The following is a 27900-nucleotide window of genomic DNA, read 5'->3' on the forward strand; positions in this document are numbered from 1 at the left end:
GCTTCTCTCAAATCCAGATAATGTTTTTCTCAAAAAATGACTGTCAAAGAGTACCATCTTATCCTCTTACTGTTCTACTGATGTTAATAAATGTCACACATAGTATACTTACTGAGAGCGGTCATTACAGACATACCGAGCAGTAATTTTACGTGCATTTCATTTGCAGATGTTTCTACTGATGATTTACAAGTTTGAAGACAAATAGTGGTGAGAACATCAACATTTTTGTACACAGAAAACGGTATTTTCACCTAAACATTTAACATAATTTTAAAGAAAGTTGGGACATATAATAGAAAAACCTTAATGACTAAATTTTTATCGGTAAAAATGGCATGAATATATTTTGATGAGGTTATAACTTTAAACAGGTATACTTTCTTCTTTGAAATCAATATTGAAAAATTATATTGTAATTGTAGCCATACAAAATGTTTATTATATTACAAATTATTTGTACACTATATTTTCACTTTATCATTGCTTTGTGCTCAGACAGTATAAATATTACAGCATGATTTTGCTTTCCCAGGAATGTCCTTACTGTCTTGATATAATCTTACTTTGTACTTAAAAAAAAAATACAGAAACATATTACAAACAAGATAAAAAGCCATTATGAATGGAGAAGGTAAAATGTCTTTGTGAATAAAGTGCACCACAATGGTTTTAGAGCGATGGTTGAAGGAATATTAAATAGACTGCACATCATCGATACAATAACAAACAAAATTAATTTTGAAAGTCTAACAGGTCTTCCTCAGTAGTATGAAGAGTACTTTGTTTAACTTTACTGAAATGGTTTGTCTTTCTAGAAGGCTATTTAAACATTTTTGTTTGGGGTTTTTCTGTTTGTTCATTTTGTTTGCATGTAGGCATTCAAACCCTGTACATCTACGTAATTTCCAAACTTTTTAATTACCAGTATGGCAAGATATATGCTTGGCTTTATCCTCTATTTTTTGTTAGAACTACTAAATCGCTTAAATTTAAGAATTGATACAGATTTACAAGCAGAACTAAGTGTCCCAAAGATGCTGTTTAAACCTGGTACGTCCTACCTCCTGTGACTCTCTTGGGAATTCATCATAACATTACCCTTCCCAGCTTTATTGCTTCAGCACTCCCATCCATGTGATCGCTGCTGCTTCCATACTTGCAGTTTTAGGATAACTCTGCAAAACTGCAGTCTAAGAGAAATTTATTTCACAGCACGTTTCACTCCTATTGCATAGAAGGGCCTATCTACTTGCAAAATTTCACTGGGCTGAATAGACGAATCATTCAAAAACTGAGGTAATAAAGCTGATGCAAAATGTGGCTGGCACAATTTAGTGTAGATTTCACTTACCAAGTTAGCCTAAGCCAGTTATGAACGAGCTTAGGCTAAATAAAAGTAAGCCGCTCTTCAACTATGTCTGCACTTATGTTACAGCGATTTAAATGACTGAAAAATAAGCAGAATATTGTTCAAGGGATTCTAGTGAAACTTGCACGTATAGACCAATCCTAATAGAGAAATTCAGCCTTGCTCTCAGTGAGTGAAGTTCCCAGAACTAGTCTTTTTATGGCACATTGAGTTTGGCGCAGTATTTTTAAGTTGTTATTTTAAAGTGTGATACTCTTAGGCAGCTATTAATTCAACACAAAACCACATTTGGATGTATTGTATTACACTGATAAGATCAGTATCAGTTAGCTGACAGGTAACTGAGACAGCAGTCTGTCTTTACTAGACTTATATTTATATGAAAGATTGAGTTTCTTTGGTTGTTTAGTATCCAAGTCACCCAAATGTATATTTGTGTACTCCAGACATAGCATGTTTATATTGATCATTAAAATTACTAGGTTTTTTTTTCTTTTTTTTTGCACTTGGTTTATGGAAATTTTCTGACTATAGCAGACTAGTCACATATAAATATACAGCACATATATACATAGAAATTACAAAAATACATTTTATTTATATCTGATTTTTAAATAATAAAAATGAAATTTCACATTTGTTGAAAGATTAGCTATCATTCCAAAAGCTTCTGCAATATTTAAGGTATTGGAGCAGAAGATATCTGTATATTCTAGGATAACTATGTATCACAAGCTCAGTCAGGGTTTATAATATAATTATTTGGGGAAAAAATAGCTCTGCTTTAAAAGTTTGTGCTTCATCAATTTCTTCTTCTATCCCCTATTCTAGTCTCCTGTCTCCTCCTCCTCTCATTTTACTGATGGCCAAAAAGCTAAACGAAGTTCCCTTTCTCACCCCAGTAAAGACCAAAGAAACTCAGGGAAATGAAATGATCAGACAAAATAGCATAAGCAGCTGAAGATAACTAAAAAACTTACTGAAATGAAGGACATTACCTTTAACTCCAGTTGACATCAAACATGCCCAACACAACATATTTTGCAACAACTTCAGTTCCCAAAGCTAATTGCTGAAGGAACTGAAAATAATTGTTCATGATCTCCAACTGTTTTGTACAACTGCAAAAGATGAACTATTGTCCCATTCAACTGGTTTGATTTCTTTTGGGATTGGATTCATACACCAATGCAGTTTAACAATTAGTGACCTTTATCTTGCACAATATAAAGTCAGCATAATTTCTGGAAATGCTCTCTTTTTCACAGAACATTAGTATTTTTGTTAATCCATGTAACCATTTACTTATTTACATGTTAATATAATAATCAGGTCCTCTACATTCAGAACTTCCTAGGTGTGCATTCACTATTCCAGCGTAATCAAAATCAACTGCAGCTTCAGGTAGCACTTTCTGGTGTCACTTTAGTAGATACCATTATTTAAGAAAGAGAAAAAAGCACTGTGTTAAACAGAGGTTTTCTTGTCCAAGCAGGTGTATTCATTATTCCAGGTTGGAAAGACTTGCTCAAAGGTCTCAGGCTTACCAGCTTCACATGCATTCAGAGTGAAAAGCCTGAACATACAGCAAATGCGAATAGCCTTTTCGCATTTCTCCTGGAAGCTTCTAGCACCAATATCCTTTGTTGGCTCTTCACACCGTATTCTCTCACACTGAAAGAAATCTCCTCCATAACTCGTCAGTGGCATTCAGGGACAAGGTAGCCACCGGTTATCAAAATATCATTAACCTTCTTCACAGTCTTCTCTTCTTTCACTTCTTTGTACTGTTAATAGGATGAGGAGAATTGGGGCTATTTACAGGACATTTATTTGTATTACATACTCATCTCAAATTCTTTTGGTTTGAATACGGTCTTTAGAATGAAAAGGCTGAATGACTCTGCTTTGTGAAATCAGCATCCCTTATACAACATCCTGGAGCAAACAATTAACATGGCCACCGCCACACCTACCGTGGCCTTTAGCTAACCGTTTTCTACCGTATTTTCTTCTTTAATCAAAGTTTTCACATGCAGAAGTTATTTTCAACAGCTGTACCTTTGGGTCTGCAAATGAAACATCGTGTGGTGCAGACATGTTCAGCAGCATCTCTAGTGATGATGGGTCATAATACGAGAGCTAAGTGACAAACAATTGCATATGATCAATCTTATCCTTATTAATCAGTTACCTGGCAGCATTTCCTTAGCTGGCAAGCAGAATTATGTATCTTCAGAGCCCTGTTGCTCTACTTTAAGTCATTTCATAGTGTTGACTTTTCAGACAGAGAAAAATGCCATCACTTTGGCACAATTCACAGCAAGTTTGTAACTGAACATTAAAGGAGTCGCTTTCTTGGCTACCCCAGGTTGCATGATATAAGTGCTGTGCACAAAAGACGTTAGACCTGGAACTCAAACATATCTGTTTGCTTCTTGGCCAGTTTAGCAACTTCTTCTCTTATTGCCTTTACAAGGGCAGCTGTAGAAATGTTGGTGAGAGGAGCATCAGACGGGTCATTTTCTGTCAGGCTCTGCTGAGAAGCTGCGGTGGATGGCAAAGGAGCTTGTTCCAGGCTGGGATGCATTGCTTGCTGGCTGTATTGGCGAGGAAGTCGCGAAGGAGAGTTATGTTGGTATCGGGGCCTCGGGTAAGCCTCGATGTATCCAGGTAGTGGAACCTGTAGAGCATTGTAATTACACAAAATTATACAGAACAGTTGACCCATAGTGCCACCTGCCAGGTAATACAAACCTCCCCGGGGCAGAATAAGGTGCAACAGGTAGGACCATATAAGGGGAATGTAAACCTTATACTCCTAAGCGTCCGTTTACAAATGTCTATCTTGGCATGTGCCATTTATGCACATATGTCAATGTACCGCATACTCAACTCCCCAGACTGTGGCAACAAAAACACCTAGCAGGGGAACCATTGCATGTCCTAATTTATCACTACAAAAAGTCAAAGGGAGAAGGCTTTTCTGAAAGTAAAGTTCTCTGCCTACTATTCCTGCTAAACATTTCAGTTTTAAACAGACAGCACTGCTACATTTCAGGACACCGAAAAGCCTAGAACAGAAAAGTAGAGTTTGCTGATTTGCAGCCACTGTCAAATCCAAGTCAACCAAGTCTCTGGACTTACTGTTCCTAACAAAAACTCACTAGATCCAGACAACAGGGATAAGCTCAGGTAATGCCAACCTGGAAACTCAACACTGAAAAATAGGTTTGACTTCTCAGAAGTATCAAGATTTCTGGCCACATTTAACAGAATTACATGGGGGATTCACAATTTTACTCTGTTGTAACTTCACTGATTTCAGCCCCACGCTACACTGGCTAAAACTAAAATAATAACATAGGCCCTTTAGTCACTGTGAGATATTAAATTTCCTTCACAAATCCACGAACGATGATACCAGTCTTCATAGTCCTCAGAAGTTTTTAATGCATCAAATAAAAATAGTATTTATTTATGTTTTGCAAAAGTCTATAAAACGGGAATCTACAGCCCTTGTTTTAAAGAAGCTTTATGTTGTTACAGAAGGCATAACTTATTACTAGGACAAGACAATTTCTCCTTGAGAAAAAGCTTACCAGCTGATCATTCTAGTCCATGCCAATGCGAAGTAAGTAAGGAAAGTTCAGTGATGCTTTTTTATGAACTGAGTGACTCAGAAAACTACACTTATCTACACTATGCTCAGAATACTACACTTACAAGTTAACTGATAAGTTTTCACAATGTTTAATCACTAAAAAGTTAACTTTGTAATTCTTTTTGCTTTAAATGGGAAAAACACATGGTTTTGACTTTCCAAATACATTAAGGTCTTATGTAAGCATACAATACAGGCGGCCAGGCCGATGTCTCAGCTAATTTTTGGATTTCAGTTAGGCTGAGGTGTAAGGTGCTTCACCTACCTAAGGGTGGGTGGCTAAGGCTTTGGTGTGTATGCCAAAACAGAATTGCAGAATTGTAGGTGTCTGCAAGCAGACTGAAATGTCAAGATGTGAAACATCTGCCAATTTTATACACCTTCTGGGGAACATGGGACCTCAGCATGGACTTCAGAATGGCAGCTTTGGACTTTTGCTTAAATCCCATTTTGGGTCTCGCCCTGTGAGAGTTTAACAACACCATGGGTGCTTTTGAAAATCTTGCCACTTCAGGCATCTAAGAACCTATGGAAACCTGGCCAGTAGGATTTATACATGCTCTATATAATCTTGGATATCCATCAAGCGATGAAGAGAATGTCAAACATGTTCAGTAGGGTGTGAAGAGACAAACATAGGAAGCAGGCATGATATGAAAGTGATCATTAAATGCAGTTGCCTCTGTTTAGTTTACAACAGATTAGTCAAAAGACAAACATTTTAGTAGTACAACATGCGAACATGCCACTAGAGGCCACCAGGTTACTACTTTCACTAAGCAGCATGTAGCAATTTGGAAAATAAGTGCTTTGTCGGATACAGTTCCCTTCTCCCACAAAACTTAGTGCTTCAACACTTACCTTTTACCTGAGAAAATAGTACATTACAGTAAATTGAGCTTATAAGATAATTTGTTGTTGTCAAATCTCCTATTTCCTATGTCCTCTTGTTTACAGTCCAGCTAGTGGAAATGCATGAAAAGTAAAGAATTTCAATTTTCACCTTATAGATATTAAGCCTCTGTTCTTACTAATTGTCAAGAAAGCCTTGGAAGCATGATCGAGCTGTAATCTAGAGGCTCAGAAACCAGAAAGCATCCAGAAACTCAAACTCTGCGTATTACTTTAGATTTTTATTTTTTGCAGTTTTATTCAGGCTTTCTGACCATATTACGTAGCTAACACTATTACTAGTTCCTCTAGTAATGATTTTCAAATAAAGACAATTTCTTGACAGATTTGCAGTCATTGGGAGGTGCAAATTCATTGTAGAATCTGAAGTTTTGGTTTCACATTTTTTCCTCTTCTCCTGCAAAGTCACAGGAGGGCTGAAAGTCTGAGTAAAAGGAAGTTACTAAAGCTCTGTAATCAGTAAGTGAAGTTAAAAGGAATATTTGTTTCCTTTGAATTCTGTATTGCCACAGTTATTCTTCAGACAGCTTCTCGCATCCCGCTCCATTCCTCTGCGTACAGTCCACCGGCACTAACTGCTCTTCCCACCTCTTTCCCTGAAGACAGGGAAACCCACAACAGGGTTACGCTCTTCTCCTACACTCTTCTCCTTCCAGAGGAAGGAACTGGGGGCTGGAGACTTGCATTCCAAATTTGTCCTGTTTGTTTTCAGTCTCCCCTTTTGACAAGTGATATCTGACTCTTTTTTCATGGGACTGCAGCCAAGGAGTAGGGATACAAAAGGGAAAAAGAATGGAAAACAAGAAAAATACTTTTCCTGTTTTGTTTTGGATTTGTTTTCCTTCTTCTTAAAGAAATAGTTGAAAATGATTGCTCAGACACAACAGGCCTCCTGGATTTAAAATGTCAGTAGGGTTTAAAACAACCCCCCCAAAAAAAAACCCCAACAAATAAATAAAACAATGAAAAGAAAAAGGGTTTCCATGCTGTAAAGGGCAGCTCTGGGAAGGGAATCTGTACAACGGCATCAAAAGCCTCCAGATGTCAGGGGCACATCAGCAGGTGTGCTCAGCTTACAGATGAACATACTTCTTTTTTCTTGACAGTTCAGCCTACAAATTCAGACTTGCATCTGACAGTCAAACTGAATTCTTGTCCTCGCAGGCATCAGGAGCAGCAGTAAAGATCTGGCAACAAATAGCCGCCCCCAGGAACATTTATATGACCGTGTTGTCTCTTGCTTAGCTGCTCAAAGCCAACTATTAGACTCCAACTGCAATTCACTAAAATATTCTGTTGATGATATGCACAAGGAAATAGAATCCATCTCCCAGTTTGTTCAGCTGAATTGGTTCTGCATAAATACCAGATGTGAGCTTAAGCAGCAGAACTGATCTTTTTTTTCCTAGTGGAAAAAAGCCCTGAATTCTAGAAATTGTTTCAAACATGATAAACTACCGCAATTCATTTTAGGATGTCTCAACTTTATTTCTTTGAAATGTAGGTATACTTTGGGCTAAAAATTACATCTGTCCCTGACTAGGATTGTGCAATTAATTATTTAATTTATGATCTGTCACTGCAGCCTGCAGGAGGACTTGAAACACTGCACAGCAGCGCTGCGGCAGAGTCGGGAGTAGGATTCGGGAGCCAGGCTGTCTTGAGAGAAACGTCCAGGAGGGAAAGATGCTCCCCAGCTTCCAAACAGCACAAGGCCACCTTGAGAGGCAGCATCACCTACTCCTGCCACGTGCCTATCCAAATATTTAACCTCTGTCTTGGGAAAGTAAAATGGTACCTAACCCACCAACTTTGAATGGGTGCCAGCCCCTAAACTAGTGAATGATTTAACTCTCTAAAAAACCTTCCTTACAGTTCGTGGGATGGACAGCTAAAGTATCTATGCCCCCTCTCATAACTTTTCAGTACTACAGATTATTACCATCAGGGAAGAATTATCTTGCTCAGATTCTTTGCTGATCACTTAGCATTGCTTAAAACCCTGCCTCTGCAAATCACAGAAAATACATGAGCTGGAAAAGCGAGGATGCTTACTGAGTCTGCCCACTGCCCTGGTAATTCATTCTCTCCAGCATAGGGCATCCAGGCTTGGTTCCTGTATGCGGTGGGTGGTGTTGGGATAAAATAGCCTGTGAAGCCAGGTCGGTTTGCTGCTGGTATGGCAAACACTGCTGGTACGGTATTTCCTGTTAAGAAAGAGAATAGATATAATTAATAGCTGACGTTTTCAGTTATATATAATGCTTATGAAGTAATAGGCCTCAGTCATTTTTTTTTTTTTTATTGGTGAGAATGTGATCACCATCGGTTGGATGTAAGGCTCCCACTGTCTGACTAGAACATCTCTATAATGCTGGGAAATACTGTAGAAGGCAAGATTTGCAGTTGTCTATATAATCATGCACAGCCTTCAGATAAGGATATGAGGACTTAGTCCTTAGCACTTGATCCTTTAACAACTGATCTTCATCAAAACTTTGAATCATTAGAAAAAAAAAGGCTTTTTTTCCTCTTACATTTGCTTCCTTGTATTCAACTTTTAGCTGTTGTCACCATGGGTTTCAGAGTAGTGCACCTTTCTTTTCAGCAGCAGGTTATAGAGCATTCAGTTTACACAGTAAAACTGTCTTAATATCTCTAGGCACAAAACCTACAAAAATGAGTGAGCGATACATTTAAAAGGCTGTAATCTCAACAACCCCATCATAAAACTTCAATGCTTCCATAAAAAATACCAAGGCTCTACCTGCTCAATTCCTTTTCCAGGAACAGTCTATGACTGCAATAAATTATGCACCTACGACTTAAATATTTCCAGGGAAACCTGTTGACACCAAATCTGTTTTATCATGTCTTGATCAAGATGTATGCATAGGGATGTCCAGGAAGCCTTCCTACTAAAATTCCACTATCATACTCCAAGTTGGGTGGGAGAAACCAGCCTTCCTAGTATGAGGTTTAGCCAAATCTCTGGATATGATTACAGCTGCTCTTTCAGGTAGGGTTTATTTCTGGGGCTCACAGAGATGCATGAAACAATGTGGTTCTTGCTGCAATTACTCAAATTATCCACAGGATACAACTAGGCTGTCTGGAGGACCAGCATCTTATCGCATGCTCCCACTATTTCGCTTGAGGGAAGCCATCATAACTCCATGTATTTGCCAAGTTTAGAATAAAATACAAACAACTTGCTTGTCCAGTAGACTTCTTTCCCCTAGTGCCTATTTACATTTGAAGACAGACACCAGCAGTGTACCACTGCTACACTACGGTCATAAAATCCTCATTCCTAAATCCTGGGTGGGAAAGCTCTGTATCATCTTTATCAGGTAGTAAATAAAGCATGTGGACAGTGTGCTTTGAGTACTCAGTTATAATACATGGACATGTATTTTACTTTTCAGATTCACAGAATATAGCAAAAAAATATCATTTATGTGAAAGCAGAAGAGCCAGTAAACCCACTAAGAACACAATAAAGTACAACTCCTTATCACTGAGAAATGGAAGTACAGTAACGTTGCGTAGATGGGCACTGGCTCTGTACTAGAGTCAATGCAGAGAAAATACAATTCCTGTCCCCCTCCAACTGCACGTCACTTGAATACTGCCACTAATTGCCCTCAGTAGATACAATACCACTAAGGTGGTGGTAAGAGGTGCCGACAAAATGGCAAGACATGGGCATTCCCCCGAATTTCAAACAGAGAATAATTGATAGAAATTAGCATCACTTACTGGCTGCTTCAAATATCTGCCCCCCCACCCCTGCCCCCCCAATGTAATTTACAGTGTGTTTGCTACTCTTAGGGACTAAGTCCTAGCTTTCACTCTGACATCGGGTTGTAGGTGAAAAGGCCCTATGTCAGGGAGGATGCTGGAGTCACCCAGCCCTCGGAGAAGCAGTCACTGGAATTGCTATGGACCAGTGGGATCTATGATGTGTGTCTGCAGGTAGCCACAGGGTATCTCACAGTTCCTCCAGCCCCTTGGTTTGCAAGGAGGTGGGCTAAGAGAAGAGTGTGGGCAATCTTTGTTCTTCCCAGGTCACAAACAGCGCAAGGGTTGCTATTTTAAACGAGTTAGCAAGGCTGGCAATAAGTATTCTTCGGCCATGTACAGAGAAGAAAGTGCTGCTCCTGTAGATGACACGTGGCTTCTACACCAAAATGCTCTTTTAATTTAACCACAGCAAAATGAGCTACTATTCAAGATGAACACTCAATTAGCTGATGCAATACCTTATCCCAATTCTTACTGCAACATCATTATCTTAAACGTGATGTTGATGGGCTGCATGAGCCAACATTAGACTGTTTCATGCCAAATCAGCACCTGCAGCAATGTTTCTTCATCTATTGAGGCAATAAAAAATTATTTTCCTATCAGAACTTTAGAAATCCTTGTTTATTACAGCTGCAGGTTTCTCACAACTCTCTTTGTCTTTCCCTGTATTATAGCGATTTGTAGCACCTATCATATACGAAAGTTTCCTCCAGCTACCCCGAGAATAATTCTAGCAAGCTCCACAATGTACACAGAGGTCACTTTGTCTCTTCTGAAATGCAGTCACTCTTCAGTGGTAACACAACGTACCTGTTTTTAACACACAGCAATAAAGTCTCCACATCACTGGAAATTATAAAAAAAGTATATCACACAGAACACATTACTGCAGACGTGAAGAAAGAGCTCTTGGTAGCGTGGCATATTTTATAGCTTGAAATGCTTTAAAATGAAAGGGTGAGCATCTGCTCTTTTCAGATTCACATGCACCATTTCCAGAAGGTATGACAAGAAGTGAGAGTAAAATGGATCTTTCAAACCTACTATATTTAATTAATTGACAACAGATTTGCATATCCACATTATTATTCTCAGCAGAAGATGTTGAATACAATGCAGATAACTATCACTTCTGAGGAAGCTAAGAAAGAAATTTTTGTGGCAGATTAAGAGAGCAATGTCTAATAAACCTACTAATTTCAAAACTTTGAACTGACAACGTAAAATTTTTTTAATCTTGTAAGCTCTTTTCTATAGCTCTTCAAGAAAACATATTTTGCCAATGAGAAGTTATTTCAAATATTTTCCCAGCTGAATGTTATCCAGATACCATCAAAACAGCGTATCAGCTTAATCTCATGATTAAATCAATTAATTCATAAGCAAAATTCATTTCAAAAGGACCAGGAACTCACTAAGCCTTTAAAACTGGGACATTTAGACCCAAAACAAATTCTGCACTTGAGCAGGAACTACCTTCTCCACAACAGGAGCGGAGGCGAGCTAGCGGCTTACATTTGACTATGCAACAGCACTGCTGCCTTGTTTTGAAGGGAAGGGAGCACAGATCTTCTACTTACCCCCCTCAGCAGCCCACTGCTGTGACAAGACGAGGGGTTAAGTTTCTCAAGAGGAAATAGGGAGTCATAAAACTCATCCCACAGTCAGGTTGGAAAACCTGAGTCTCGCACACGCTATTCTTCATGTCCACATTGTACTCCTCCCTTTCCTTACAAACCAAGCAGAGCTGAATGCCATTAAGCCTCCTTCTGCAGTACTACTTACAGCTCCATTGTACCTACTCTGCTTTCAAGCACTTGGCCTGATATTCTTGACTGATAAAATTAGGGAAGGATCCACCTCACTTCTCCATGCCCCTCACAACCCCGTTACCCGTCTCTCCTGCTTTGGTTGTTTCTGTACATGGCGCAACACAACAGGCGAGTCACCCCGCAGTCCCAATACTGCAACTTCTGCTTTTGCCAGCCAAAACCCTCTGTACGAGCCCTAAAAATTCCACTGGATTTTGTGGTACAGATGAACTGTTTTACTGGGCTTTAATAATTCAGAGTCCTTATCAGTGAGCCAGCAGAATGCCATACTTGAACAAAGACCATCTGGTACATCACTGCTGGATCTTACCTTCAGAAATGACCATTTCCTGGTGCTTCTGCAGGTTGAACAGTATTTTACAATGCAGCTGATGCTGCATTTACAAAGGAGCAATCCTTTGTAGGTCTCCTTCAGTTGCACCAGAAAAAAACACCTAATACAGTCTTTTGCCAAATAATCATCTGTATTTGCTATATCCCATACATTCATTTATATGCAAAATAAATTGTGAGGCTCTCAAAGCTGCAAGTTGGGTCTGCACTACTTTTTCACCTGAGTGAAAAGCTGATTGATCAAGTGGACCAACAGACATCGGAGCTCTTGAACCAGGTGCAAAAGATGCCTGATCATGATGCTGGGCCTGATCTGCCCCACCGGACTCGGGTATTCTCACTTTGCTGCCAATATCTGATGTAGACCTGTGCATTAAGAAAGAAAAAAATAGAAACTTTTGTCATTGTGACTGACAAATGAGATTCACAGCCACATACACGCCTATCAGCTACAGTATGACAAGCCAGCTAGGAACGAGCTATCCCCTTCAGGGTTTGCCCCAGTTCTTATTACAACAGTGGTTTTCAGAGATGATACCTAAAATTAAACAACAGATAAATACCTCCTGAGAGAGGCAACAGCCACAGGACCTGTTCTGGGAGGGACAGGAGGAGGAGGAGAACCCATTACCATCTCAGGAAGCTGAGAAAATCTGTAAGCCTGTAAAGGAGAAAAATAAATATTTTCTGAAACACCAATAGATCTCAGTCAAATTAAAAACCAAAAGAAAGTCAGAAATTAAATACCTGCTTCGTGTGCCGGCCAACAGGAAGTTAACTTTTTGTGGCATCAATAGTAATTGCCTTTTATTTGAGAGTTTACAGTGCTTGGGTGATTTTAGGATGTGGAAGAAAACATGAACAAATGAGTTCAGAGCCAAGATGAAGTCTAATTAAAACAAAACATATTAAACACTCTCTCTGTGACAATTGTAACCTTGCAGGCAAAGCAGATCTGTTACGACTATGTGAGACTCAATAGCTGCTTTGGACCTATAGGAAAAAGATCTCAGTATTTTCACTTCCTCCAGAAACAAAGTATTTTAAAGATTCAGAAAGCATCCTCAGAGCAGCATCCAGTGAAGTGAAGCTGCCTGTGAGCAATGCGTATTTCAAGCTCTTCCTTTCAGCCTTGAAGAGATGAAAAGAAAATTCTTCACAAAAAACCCAAGCTCTGTAACTTTCTAAAGCAATAACAAAGGTCTCAAACAGTTCTAAAAAGCAGAGTAATTCAGAGGAACACAGGACCAACTCACTAAGTCACAAAATTAAGCCCATAGTAATTCTGGATTTCATCACTAATACATGTGAAGGACAAAGAATCGTGTACATGAAACCCATGGCACCCAAGGAATGACAAGTAGGACAAAATTTCTCTTCTAAATTTTTTGTACTGGTCATAATTTTGCTAAATATACTTAAAGATGGGGGGATGATATCTCTCTAGCACTTCATTGACACTTTTCTTCAACACGTTGTGGTTTTGTTTGTTTGTTTTTTTTTAATTATGCTTTTATTGGCAATGCTTCAGAGCAGTGCACAGGATTAGAGATAAGATCAGAGCAATAACAAACAATAAATTACGGGGAGGCTGTCCAGTATCAAGACATAGGCATTTTGACAAAAACAAGTCCAAAGTCCAATGGTGGGACTTTGGCCCTCTGAACAAGAGGTATCTGGTTTAGCCAGAGAAGCTCCCTCCACGAACAGCAGAGAAGGCTAAAAACACGTTACCATGGGTGAGTCACTATCTCCTGCCTGTAGAAAGAGCCTACGGGATTTACATGATTAGCTCAGACTTAACACCTACATTTAGGTTTGAATTTGGCAATATAAATCCCACACTAAATATCAATACCTTTCAGTAATCATCTTTAAAAATTACACAGTTAGACAGTGTTCCAATACCTTCTTTCTCAAATAGCTGCAAAACTGGGTTAACACAGAGGAAAGGTAACTTATCAAATACGGACTTTTGATGTCAGTATCTCTAAGTGAAAAGCAATACAGACCAAGCATCTTTCTCCCACTTCTCGCTGCCACCCCTTTTAAAGCAGGGTAGAGTCCCTCAAAGGCATATCTATGAAAATCATTTTTCCTTTCATGCCACCTACAAAGTCTCCTAATATTTACTTTCACCATGCTACAATGGTATTTAAAGTATTTCTATATTTAGATGGGGAAAAAAAAAAATCTAACAGGCAATGGTACCTTTCCTAGCCAGGGGTTGGAAATACTGATTTTTAATGAAAGAACTGTATAGAAAAAACAAATGCTCTTTGCATCAAAGAAAACATCAATTAGATTTCTCCTAATAGCACTGGACTTGAAATGGTCCGCAATGCCTCTTCTGCATCTGAAAAGCTGGCAGTGCTCTCACAGGCGGAACCGAACTCTTCCTTCTGGCTCCACAAGCCTTTCATCCCACATCTTGCTCTCAGCATGCATTTGTACCAAGTATGAAATTCTCTTTCCCCCCACTATTTTAAAGGAACAGCACATGAGCTAATGTTTCAGATCGGTCGGTGACTCCAGATACTGTTTGAGTATAACAGGGTAGACAGAGACACAGAGGTAGATTTGGGTTTTTCTCTCCTACATCAAAGGAGGCATCTTAAGGGATCACAAAGAACAGTTCACAAACGTGCTGTGGCTTGCACTGAAAATTTTGGGGAAAAAGGTGAAATAGAAAATTGAAGCACTTATTTTGCTGTTCATCTCATAGGAGATGAACTATTTTGAGTGAGTGGCAATATTTTGCTAATGGCTGGCCAGAGGAAATCCTATTAAAGTGAAAAATCCTGTTACGAGATCTGCTACACCACGCTGAGGAACAGCCCGTCCTGGGGACAGCAGTCAGTCCTCTTTGTGCTGAGTTTCCACAGACACCAAAAGCGTTACAAGAGGGAACTCCAATAAAATTTCTAGAATTTCTCCAATGGGTCGGGGCATTAGTGTTTTCCTACATGCAACACATAAATGGAAAAAAACCATTCAGAGGCTAAAATAAACCAAAGTTTTACTGAAGAGGCCTGTCTGTTATAGATTTAGATGAGCCCTTAGGTTCTAGGCTAACTGGCATGATTGTGGAAATAAAGTCACTTCACCAAAATCCAATCAGGAAAAAAAAAATCAGCTGATTTCACAGAAAGTTTGCCTAATTTTATTCTTCAAAATGCGTTTATCCTTTTAAAAAAAAAAGTTGCAATACTTTTGTTGTTCACCAAAAAACAAAACAACTTAAAAAGAGAAACATTCTGCATGGATTCCAAACACTATTTCATTGAAAAATGAGGACTTGTATAATACAAAGGCTAACATTCACTGGCAGAAGTAATCAAATGTGAGATTCCGGACAGACTGCACAGGTACCAGACTGCAGACCACACGTCACCCTTTCAGGAAGGAGTCTGTTGTGGCTAAAACACTGACAATTTAAAAAGCAAACCAGTGAAGAATTTTTAAAAGTAGTAAGTGCGGTTTAGCAGAGAAACTTCAGCCTTTGGGCCCAGGAGACATAGAACCCAACCCTCTGGAACATAAAGTCCAGCCACCAGCAGACACCTGCACCAGTGTCTTCTACAACCCCCAAAAGTCTAAGGTACCGCCTGCCAGGATGCAGGAAAGAAAAGTTAAATCAGCACACAATAACTAAAGTCTAAAGGAGAAACTTTGCAGTTAGCTTTAAGGCTACATTTCCCTGGTTGCAGTATTAAAATATTCTTACCACCTCCAATTACAGATGTATTTGTCTTGGGTGAAATTATTCAGTCTTGCCTTCTAATTACAGAAATATCCATCTCCTTACAGCTCACCATAGGAACTAAAAGGGCAGTGTCTTTGTTTACCCATTGAATGATTTAACTGATTTGATTATTAAATCGCAATCCAGGAATAATGCGCACTTACTGATTTCAGCTGGATTTGGTTTTGCTTTGCTAGCTGTCCTGTTTTATACTTAGCTTAGTAACTGTTATTGAAAGTAGCTGAACTTTGGTAAAATACTCTCACTTCACCTCTGTTAAATGAAGAGAAGCTCTGAGGACTTGGATACGTTACCAGTCACTCAGCCTGCCATCAGTGCCTGTGGTACGGTGCTAGGTCTCACCTTGGGACCCAGAGCTCTGTAACTCTCACTCCTCTTTCCAGAGCACTAAAGAGGAGAGATGGGAGCTGGTCCAGCCTTGTATAAAGAGGGTTTTTTTCCCTGGCCATAGCTCTCTGCTCGACTCAGCTGCACAAATTTCCAAAGCAGTAACGTGATCTGCTGAGGTATAACGCTGGCGGTCGGGCTGTAACTCCATCCTCCAGTCATAGTGCACCAGCTGGATGACAAGGACCCAGCCCAGTGTTGCTCATCCCGTTTTTGGAGGCTCCAGAACAACAGTAAGAGTTTGCATTTTACTAGCTTTTCTCTGCCAGGAGATGGCATGAGCCCCAGATGAAGGAATCCTGTTATCACAGGTCACCCATGAATAAGAGCTACAGGGAATCTAAGTATTAATGCTGGCATATAAAAAAAAAAACCAACACAGAAGGAAAAAAAGAAAAAAAAAGATGCACGCATGCTATGGAGAGATACACAACTGTTTGATGGTGGGACTAGCCAAGAAGTTGACTGCAAAAAAATCAAAGATCCATGACTTGGAGGAGACCTGAAGAAACATAGACCTGAAAAGTGGTTCTGGTTCCCTGAAAGCATATGGCACGGAGGGAAACACTGAGATGGAGATTTGCACGCAGATTTTTGCTGTTTTGCCTCAAACTGTTTACTATTTGTGCTTTATAAAGGTAGAGAACGTCTGTGCTAGAAATCTTACACTTGTATCACCTCTGAAATGCCTTGGCAATAAGAAAACCTAAAGTTGCACTGAAGTTACTGGAAAGTTTGTGGGATCTTGTAAAAAGGTGAGAGTCTAATGTAACTGGACTGTGAAGAGCCAGATCTCAGAAGAGAGTGATGGGCTAAAGATCTTTACACTTGCGTTGTACAGAGACCCAACGGTAAAGGCAACATCTGCATTTGTTCCATCTAAGCAGGCAAAACACTTTTGAATCCAGATTTTGATTTATAAATTATTGTTAACATTGACTTTTAATTGCCACTAAGAACTGAATTTTAAGAAAAGGCAAAAATAAATAATTGTTGGTTTGCATCCTCCTCCGTATAACAAACATCCCAGTGCTCAGGTACCTCTCATCCTCAAAGCTGCCGGAGGCTGCTCGCTCATCCTGCGGCTCCCTCACCCCGGACACCGCCTCTGCCCGTCAGCCGAGCGCTCCCCTTTCCAGCACCTCCCCGGAGCTGCTGAGCGGAGGTGTCCTGGGCAGGCACACAGCTGCTAAGGTGCTGAGGGCAGTAAGTCTTCCATGTTTTTCCTACCCACAGGTCACTTCCCACACATGTCTCAGCTGGATATTTTCAATTCCAATCCTCCATCCCCATTTGAGAACAAACCAGTAAATGGCTTAGTTAAAGTACAGCTCATATTCGTGAAACTAGTGCACAGAAAACTATGAATTAACAGCCCTTATCCAAAGTCCAGCAGCCCGTGCCTACCCTAATCTGTGGTGATCAATTATCTTCAGGAAACTTTTTAACACTGTATTCAAAACACCAGAAAGATAAGCAAATGCTTAGAGGTCCTAAACATGCAGATGATTTAGAAGAGTAATGAGTCTTAGAAAGAAAATAGTGAAGCATTCACCAAAAAAGTATGGCTATTACATTTTTTTTAAAAATCTGTTGCCGTATAATATTTTTAATTTCATTTTAGAAAGAGTCTCTGAAGTGTCAAAGTAATTTAAGTACCCATTAGCTGTCTCTTAAGCTTGTAATCGAATTCTAACCATAAAATATGATTATATGCTGTATGAAGTTCATCGGACCAATTTCAAGGTGCCAGAAATAACCTTTAGCATGATTAAATAGCACCAGTGTGAACCTTTGCAGGCAGTGCCATTGGCTTTCAAATATGTTCAGAATAGTTGAGAAGCAGCATCCCTTAATGTATTGTTTTTATTGTCATGGAAGGAAGTCATAGTAATAGTTATTTTGAACTAAGGACATTTTTCTGCATTATTCTTTTAGTAAGGGACTCCATTTGAAATGCATTCTTTCAAAAAATACTAATTTCTGACCAAAAAAGCCTTAAAATGAACAACTTTTCACACTCATATTGATAGATGGGCTATTTCTCATCTGAAAGCAATCATCTCTTGTTTAGATTTGTACCTGATATGAGAAGGAAAATATTTTGTTGAGGTTCACAATACCATGTGTGGGAATTCAGGGGTGGTTTAACATGCCGATGGTGTGCACAGTGCTACTGTGACTGCTGTCTAGATACCTACAAAATTCCATTAACAACTTCCATCCATGGATTGCAGTTCTTCATTTATTTATTACTTTTATGAGGTAAGGACATTAGCCGCGATTTGAGGCTAGAAAACGAGGGATAAAGAGCGACTTACATAAAGTCAACTAAGAAACCTGTAGAATTAAACCATTGCTAGAGTCCCAAGTCAACAGCTATAACTGCAGGATTGTCCACAACAGCCCACATTTCAGGTCACTCTGATTATTACACTTGGTTCCCGCTCTTGTGATGATGCTCTTCAGTGATGGACCTCATGCATGTTTCATACCCAGCTGCCTACATGCTGTTCTACAAAACCAGATTGCTTCCTAATGTGCATTCAGTGAATAGGAGGAGACATGCAAACAAGTTCTTGACCTGTTGAACAGCCTGGAGCTTAGTGCAGCCCATTCTTTCAAGCACAATTTAGACAAGACAACCTGGCTGCTAAAATAGATACTAAGAGTCTTCATGCAAGAGATGGGTATGGGTAAGCATACATACATAGAACCCACCAGCCGTACTTATTTACTGTAAGCATGGCTTTACCTCTGGTGTTAAGCATGTAAATGGGGCTCCGTCTTTAAAAAATGTGTCTCAGAGTAGAAATATCTTTATGATATTACTAAAGAGAAGTTTCACTTACTGGTCTTGGTAAACTGTACTGATACATTTCTGGTCTGTATGTGGGTACCCACTGTACCCCCCCTCTAGGTCGGGTCATGGTACCAGGAGCACTGGTCACAACCTCCGAGTAGGGCAAGTGCGGTGCTGAGCTGTACGCCTCCTGCCTGCTCTGTCCTCCGTGGCCCGCAGAGGCCAGGCTGAAAGCCTCTTCCAAGAGCATATGCATCTGCTGTCGAACCTCATCAATGGAGGGCTGAGAACTTAAAGTTGAGGTCTCCGAGTGGCCTTTGGCCTGACGGGACCTGGTGTAACTCCGAGGCTCGTTGACACGGTCAACATTTGTTTCTTCTATAATTTCAGGCTCAGTCTGTTGGATGGAATAAAAGCATGTATACGTAAAAAGCTTTACAAGACAGTATTCGTGCTGCTTCACACAAAACATTCTCAAACACAGATGTGACATATACAAAGTCAGGAATTGTGACAATATAGACACATGACAAATATTGGAAAGGAGTGATATGATGCAGGGACTATAATAGCCAGGGACTCAAAGACCCGTTTATGTCCTCCATTTTTTTTCTGCAAAAACTCTGTAGCAGATTAAATTGTCAATGATTCACTTAAAACCAGTTAGAATTAATGTTTAAATTCTTTTCTTAGTTGTTAGTATGAATGGGAGTACAACTGTGCCAGGAGGAGTATGGCTCCCTAAATAGCACCATCACTAGGAAGGACTCCTTACAAGGGACGGCTTGTTACAGCTACAGGGACTGAAATTCTTTTGTGCATTCTCACACATTAAGATTTCAGAAGAATTAAAGTTTAGGAGTTTTCCTGAACTTTCTAACCCAGTGAGGACAACTAACAATGACGCCACAAACTAGGTCCTGTACCTTGCAGAAAATATCCTGACCCAGCTCGGTCATCTTACCTAGCCACCGAACAGTACTTACACAGAAATTTATCCAAAACTAATGTGGGAACAGTGAATGAAGCATGTCCTAACAAGCAGATAGTACTCGTGCAGCTTAACTTTAAGGTTTACTCCTAGAGTAATTCCTTCTGTACAGATAAGTACAAACAGAAATCACCCCCCTGATTTTTTTGCCTGTAACTCCAAGACAGAAAAAACCATCATATCATATTATAAGAACTTGACAGCGAAATACCTAACTTCATCTGTCTTCTGTAAGATTAGTTTTACAGACTATAGTTTTAAAAAATACATGTTAAACGGGCAATCTGAAAAAGCAACCAATTTCTGATTCTTTAAATATCGGTAAAATAAATTCAAGATGCTAGGATAACTGGAATGAAGAATAGGATATGTACCTCCTCCTATATCTAGCATGTGGTTAGAATTGTGTTAGTATTTAAAATAGCCACAAATAAAAGAAGACAACAGGATGTTCTTATTAAAAATTCCAGCACTGCCCTGATAATTTACTTGAGTGCTCTGTAGCTCCTGCTGTGGCATACTTTTTTTTCCAACAGCTTTCTATATACCTGACTAGATAAGCAACAGTGCCCCCAACCTTTTGCAAGCTACGTATGGTCATATATATTATAGGACAGTCATAGTACATATTCCTTATTTGCAGAGTCAAATATCAAACTGACTTTCTTCTTCTAATATCAGCCATTCAGAGAAGAGTTACATGGTTAGCCTAAAAACTGACAATAAATTTAAAAGATCTTAATTTGTTTTCTTTCTTAGCTGTTATAAATAAAGCTTTATTTTGTATTTAATGACAATACAGCAATAGAAAAGGAAAATGAAGGCAATAATTAATCATTTGAATATTAGAATTTAACCATAATTTATACATTTATATTTATACGGTATATTATCCAAATTCAAACCCACAACTTTAGGCTTCCTAAGTGGTACACACATCAGATTGGAGGAGGAACAATGTAATGGCACAAAGTTATCTTAAATTGAAAAACTTTGTAGGAAATCTTCAACTAAATAGTTTCCCTTCGTTTTCTTCCTGCATTTTGATTCCACTGTTATCTGTGTTGTTACAGGGTAGGGTAAATAAAAATCAGCTAAATTTTAGAAGCTTGACTATAAAATGCAATGGTAGTTTGTATGTGTAAGTGCAACCAAAGAGCCTCTGAAATCATACTGTCCCAACTGGATGATAACCATGGCTCTACTATTTCCTCCTGACTGTAAAAATGTCAGTGACTGGAATCCCACAAGAGACTTATTAGTACCCAATGCTGAAATAAATCAGGTTCTCTACTACAACCCCCTTGGTGAAGCCATTAGACCTCTACAGAATGTCTATAATATATCATATGAATAAAGGATGCATATTAGCAGTCAGCATTAAGTCAGCTTTGATTTACCAATATAAAAGTTGGCGTGAAGATTTTGGAGGAAATTGGTGACCATTATTTTTCCTCAAGTTTTAAAATGTATTTCAATTCATCCTATCACTTTCTGATCATTTGCTTTCCTATCAATTGAAACACGTATCATAAATAGATGCCATTATACATTACCATTATAAATGGTTAACATTACCATTATAAAAATCCGGATATTGTTCATACACCATTACTGTATAATACACGGAACTGGAATTACATGAAGAAGGAAAAGAAAGTCCTGTACTGAGAGACAGACTTTATACACTTCTGGCATAACTCTGCTGCTGCAACTATAACAGTAAAATTCTTCATGTGAACATTAATCCGTAAGCTTTTTGAGGAGTTGCATTAATTTAACTATATCAATAAAATTATACCAGTAAATTATTTTGTATATTGATCTCTTAGATATGTATAATAAGGTCATTTTCTTCCCTTTACACCAAAACCAGCCTAAATATTTTCTGCCCTAGTATAAAGCTCGTTAGCAGTCTAGAGGTTCTAGACTCTTTCATTATAGCATTTGCTGTACCCACCATTGTCTGTGAACGTGTTGGAAATAATAAACACGTTAATAAAGTCTCCTTAGTCTACTTGCTAGGTGACGATACTGAACCCTGTTGGGATTATTTAAAATTAAAAGATAGGTACTGTTCAATAATAATCCATTTATAAAAAGATGCTATAAAGGCAAATAATATACTCAGAACGTCAAACAGTAGAACATACGCTCCAAAACAATACAAAAAGCTACGTATTCTATACGGACAGGTATGTAACTATTGACCTCATATCCTGACCAGTTTTTAGCTCTGAGAAACAGAACCATGATTCAGAGAAATATCACAAAAAATATCATTATAGGGAATGACATATTTTTAGAAAACCAAAATTGAAATATTAGAAAGGGGAACCATATTAAAAAAAACCTAATAGTATGGAATGGCAGATTTCTGAGCTCTTACTTCCCTTGTCTTATTTAAAGGATCTGCAAAATCAGGCAGATCATAAACTCTCAGGATTTGGTTGTGCATATCAGTCTAGCAGTTCTTTAGGAGTTTTCTTCAAGAATCTGGGGAATCTTAGTCTCTTTCCTTAAAAACAAACAAACAAAAAAACCCCAACAAAACAAACAAACCACACACACCCCCCAAAAAACCCAACCCCAAACAAAAAACCCAAAGCATTTATCATGGTTGGGAAGATAAACCTCAACAAATAACCTGGGCATACTGGTAACAGCTCAAAAAAAAATATAGAAAGCAACTTGTTAATCTGTAGAAGAAATCTCATGACTTGAAGATAATATGGCCTATTCGCTTCATTAATTTGATTATTTGGAACTGCTTATGAAAGACAAATTTCACCATTCATCGGTGGGACTTGTGGCTAAATAATCTGGGAGGAAGAGGTTAGCAGGAGTCCGAGAAAGCTGGAACCTTTGGAACAACAAAGCGGATGTCAAAAAATGATACAAGATGTTATAGATAAAAAAGAAAGGACACAAGATTCAGCATACAAACCAGCCCTTTTTCGGAGCCCTTTTTCACCCATTTTCAGAGGTCAGATTTACAGAGGTGTTTACTTGCACCTCTGGTGAGATCCATACGAATTCCATGCATAAATATGGACATAAGTGCACACCCCTGGGTATCCTGGGAGACCAAGCCTGCCAGATGCTGGGCACAGCTCCGAGGAACCCCAAACCGGAGTAAGGGAAACCAGCCCACGCTGCAAGCCGAGGTTTGGGAACTAAATTTCAATATCCTGTCCCATTTTCCCCTGGCATTTTCTGCTTTCAGATGGGAAATATATTCAGAGTTAGAAGAGGTGCACTGCAGCGAATCTGCAGCACATCGGGCAAAAGGAATTTTACGTAACTTAACAGTAAAAAAAGTGTGTGCCACGGACACTCGCCCAACCGCAACCTTAAAAGAAAGGCGAAAGGCAAACTTGTGTGTGATGCGCACAGATCTCAGTTTATCATTACTTTTAAGACATTTCAGAATCTGCATAAGGTCATTAATCTACTTCCAAGGTTTTTAACAAATTTTCTTTAAAATATATTTTATATATAGTATACACAATATCTTAAAATATATTTTAAAAGTCTTCTGCTAACTACTTAGGGCATATTAATTTTGAACTAATAGCAGGAGGCCATGCCTGCTCTCAGAATGTTTTCAACATTCATTTCAGGAAGATATCACCTATGAAGAACTACCTTTTATTAGCATATTAAAAAAATCTCTTCCTTTCTTGAAACATATATTTTTCAGGATACTGAGGGAAGGCTGGCTTAACAATGTTTTTATTATCTAAGAACGCTTCAATAATAAAGGAAACATTTAAGTGGGGTAAAAAAAAAAAAAATCTCTTTTTGCAAAATGTAAAACCTATTTTAACAGGTTATACTGTTCTTTTTCCAGGCTACAGCGATGTATCCTAATGCCTCAGAAAGCAGTGAACCAGTCATCCCACTTACATGGCACAGCATGACTCACACAATCTGATGGGAAGTCTCCAAACGCAGGAAATCATTTAAGAAATCTGACACCTACAACATGCCCCGAAGAATTCTGAAAGAGATTTAGACTTCGCTGAACACATCCCCTGACTTTGGTACACTCCTTCACTTTGCTAAAAACGCGTCCCTGGCAGCTGAGAGAGTTGACAATTAAGCCCCACACAAAATGCTTGAACCTACAGGGTTTAGAGCATGAGCAACCACCAGATGAACGTCCTTATTCTCCAGAACGGTTTAGACCTTTTCCAGGGATTGATCTTCAGGGATGGCTGAGCTACAGCATTTTGTACATGTGGCAAAGGATTGAAAAATTCTACACTACCCCAGTGTGGGGACTATTTTTATCCTCATTCTGGGTGCACGCAGTGTCAATTTGCGCCCAGCGTATGTTCAGACTGCACAAGAAAACTAATCTAGCCTTGCGTTGGCCGCGTGAGTTCCTTGGACCATAAATCAGCATCTCCTCTGGCTAGTTTTGACATTTACCTATTCAAAACTCTCCCAGTTCTAATATAGTAAGAGGACAATATCTGCTCTTAGGGGATTTCCACAAAACACTGACACTTGGACTTAAGTGAAATTCCCAGAAGCTGGTTGTCCATTCTTCTGAATCAAGAGAGCAGCAGCAGGGGTACAGAACAGAGGATTTTAATCGCAATGAAAATAAGCTCAGTATCATTGAAGTGGCTGCATGCTTAGAAGAAGTATCTAAATTCAAAATTTAATACTTTGGCAAATAATGAGTTTCAGGGCAAAAGTTTTGTTTGCATTTCAGACTGTAAAATGATGTACAGCTATAAAGTACGTGAAAGAGTCTGTGCTCTGAGTATCCTGAGCCTTCTTCAGGATGCTGAGTGCACGTAACATACTGTAACATTAAATACCCAATGGCACTCTGGCTTCTAGCTTATCAATAGTTTCCTTGTTTTAGGAGTAAGTTAAGACTTTGCTGAGCAAATTTCACTGCATGTATCTGATAAACTTACGTCATATCCACTGTTACGGATTCCACGTCTAGGTCTTTCTCGAGTCACAAGAAGATCCATCTCAGTTTCTCCTGGGCTAGGACTGTTCAAAGACTGCCTGCTTCTGTATACTGAGTTCTTCATCGGTTGCCTAGAAAACATAAAACAAGAAAACAGTAAACAAAAAGAAAACAAAAAAATGACAGGCAGCAGTTTTCCATACTTACCTTTAGTCTAAAATGATGAGGTTCATAAAAATGCCACTTTATTATAGGACATGCTTTCTATGTATATGGAAGTGCTAGAAATAAGTAACGTTATTAAGAGATCATTAATTTTGTTTACTGTTAAAGAAAATAAAGCTACGTAAAAGACACGGACATCATATGTGGGAGCTCATCAGATGAAGTATGTCCCAAGAAGATATCAGAACCCTTTTAACCTCAGGTGATATAATTCAAATTCATAAAAAATAAATAGGTGCTGTTACCAAAAAATAATAGGACCTCCCACACACTCAGATAGGGAGCAGAGATTTTGGTTGCTGATCCTGAGCAACGAGAGAGAAGCGGAATAACGCTCCGCTGAAACAAAACCCAGCAAAGTGAAGTGGAAGAGAGACAGGAGGGGGAGGGAACCGCTTGCAAGATGCTGTTTTTAAACAGCCGGTTTGGTAACTGGCCACAACTTTGTCAGAGGGCTGTACTCCCTGGGATTAAACGGCTTCCAGCATAGCTCTGAGCAGCACTGGGGAAAGGCATCCCTAGGCATCGAGCTTCCACCTCCGTGTGCTCAGAAGCAAGGGGAAGCAAAGGTACTAGAAAGACAGCATATAACTCAATACCCAAAATGTGCTGTTATCTTTCCAACGCAACCATTTCTTTCCTTGTTATTGGTTATACAAACCCAAATATAGCTTTCTCTGTAAGATACAGGACATATCTGTACATAAACTCTTCAGGAGTGGTTGCCAAATCGTGATGCAGGAACTTTGTGCTTCATCAAGCTGTGTCGTTTAAGAAGGCTACATCTAAACCAAAAAAGTTTAGGAGGTGCTGTTCTCATAGTGTATCTGGCCGTTAGGCATTTTCTTGAAGAGCTGAAAGCAGAAGTTTGAAAGGGGGCTATTGAAGGGAGAAGGCTTCGGTGACTTTTCCGTCATTCTCCTGTGCTTGCCAGGTAACGTGAGAGAAAATGCCATCCTGTGCTGGGATTTGATTGAAGGGCAAAAAATGCTTGTGTTAAAGTGAGCCTGTGGCTGAGAGCTCTATTTGAGTTAATAAGGGGGGTAAAAATAAGGTCTCCAGAGTTGTAAATGTTTGGGACTGCCTGAACTGATTACAAAGAGATCTACTACAGTATTTGAGATACTGAAGGGCCTAGGACCATTCCTGTGAGTGACATAAGAGGAAACCACGTTCAGTAGCCTCTGCTCCGTTCAGCAATTACAAAGACTTCATGGTTTAACCTCTCAAGAACCATCAATGAAATGAAAAGACAACACAGTCCAAATGAACTCGCTGATAAGAAGAAATAGTTCTTCAGCTGTTACAGTTTTGGTTAACAGAACTTTTTGCCTTGACAGATTAGAGTAGCAGAAACTGGTTTGCAGAAATCCAGACAGACAGACATTTACATGATCAGATAGGATAAAAGGCAGGACAAAAATTATCAATTTCACACTGCTGATTAAACGAAGTACTCAAGCACGTACTTAATTTTAAGGCAACTTTCAAAAACTTTTGTGTGACTTTTAATCACAAATCTCCACGTGCGCGTTTGAAAGTCCCAAATGCACTGCCAAAGCAGAAGACAAGCAGAGGTTTTGGAATAAATTTCCCCTATAAATATAATATTGAATAAATTAAAGTGCCTTATTTTGCTTCTTCTGAGACTATACTGTCGGTATTACCAGAAAACAGGGGGAACTAGGTTATGCTATAAGGCTAATCAGATCTGACAATCTTTATGTTCCTACATTAAAGGTCTAAAATTTCATACACATTTTACCAGAGGTCCATAAATACTTAGCTATGCAGTTGTGACATTATTTTCTAAGGGATTCAAATATACAGCTCTCTGATACATGCAGGTTCTTGACCTGATTACAAACTATTAAAGAAAAACCCAGAATAGTGCATATCATCAGTAGGCTCTTAAAAATTGCCTTGAGATTGCCAATTAGCTCATTTAAGAAAGTTTTACTAATGAGAAAGGAGGTATGAACGCTAACAACTGGCATTCAAATGGGTTAGCAAGTGCCTCTGGGAACACAACTGGAACATTTTAAAACTTGGATTTTATGGTACGGAAGACTCAAAGGTACTAAGAGCACAAAGCTGTTTGTTCTTGAACAAATCAAATTATTTAGTGGTGATGTTTTGTAAATCACTTTTAAATGCAATTTAAAACGAAACCAAAGTGTAAAAGTGATCTTGAGTAATGTAATCAACCGCATCTTTAATTTCTGATATATTTTGCAAATGTTGTAATAACATGATTTAAGTTAGTGGAATGTACACAAAACAGAAAAGAGTGGAATAGACCTTTTCCCTAGAAACTTTGAAATCTTTGACTTAGTCCTAAGTGATAATATTTAAAAAAAAAGAAATTGAATTTTTCAGTTTTTAATTGCTGTAAATATAATGATACAAACAATGATACAAAGCAGAAAAAGTTAGAAATCAAATCTTTTCAATTTTATGCTAACCTAGATTGCTTTAAAAGCAGTTTTATTTCATTATGGAAATACAATTGTATTGATTCATTTATCAATAACCAAAATGCACATTACCTTGCAGTATTATTCAAGGTTTTCCTCCAGCAGTATGCCATTTTAGCCATCTTATTTTTAGTTAGAAAAATGAAGACAATAATGCTGTCATTTGGAAATTTTAGCATAGACTTTGGAATTGGTTTGTTTGCAAACATCTGCAACATCTGTGAAGTTCTCTAAATGCTTTGTGTCTTTACAGAAAGTGCCTCAGAAATGGTTCTTCTCTCTTCCTATGTAGGGATATAGGCTATATATTTAACAAGTAAATCCAGCAGTCAGCCTTTTATGGTTCAGCTACACAATGAAATCATTCCTCTACAGCAGTATACCTGCCTTCA

At 38.7% G+C, this 27900-nt stretch overlaps 1 protein-coding gene across 1 annotated transcript in view; it reads right to left on the reverse strand.

Moving 5' to 3' along the window:
• Positions 1 to 421: 421 nt before the first annotated feature.
• KIAA1549L (KIAA1549 like) overlaps positions 422 to 27900 on the reverse strand; it is a 133565-nt gene continuing 106086 nt past the window's right edge. The window contains exons 17-22 of the mRNA XM_075163833.1: positions 24808 to 24937; positions 18929 to 19276; positions 12487 to 12584; positions 12144 to 12289; positions 8004 to 8155; positions 422 to 4055 (exon numbers count right to left, since the gene is read on the reverse strand). Of these exons, the coding sequence (XP_075019934.1) occupies positions 3777 to 4055; positions 8004 to 8155; positions 12144 to 12289; positions 12487 to 12584; positions 18929 to 19276; positions 24808 to 24937 (1153 nt within the window). The 3' untranslated portion in view covers positions 422 to 3776. The remainder of the gene's footprint in view (positions 4056 to 8003; positions 8156 to 12143; positions 12290 to 12486; positions 12585 to 18928; positions 19277 to 24807; positions 24938 to 27900) is intronic.

The sequence above is a fragment of the Calonectris borealis genome, chromosome 14, assembly GCF_964195595.1.
Source record: "Calonectris borealis chromosome 14, bCalBor7.hap1.2, whole genome shotgun sequence".
In the NCBI taxonomy this organism is placed as follows: Eukaryota; Metazoa; Chordata; class Aves; order Procellariiformes; family Procellariidae; genus Calonectris; species Calonectris borealis.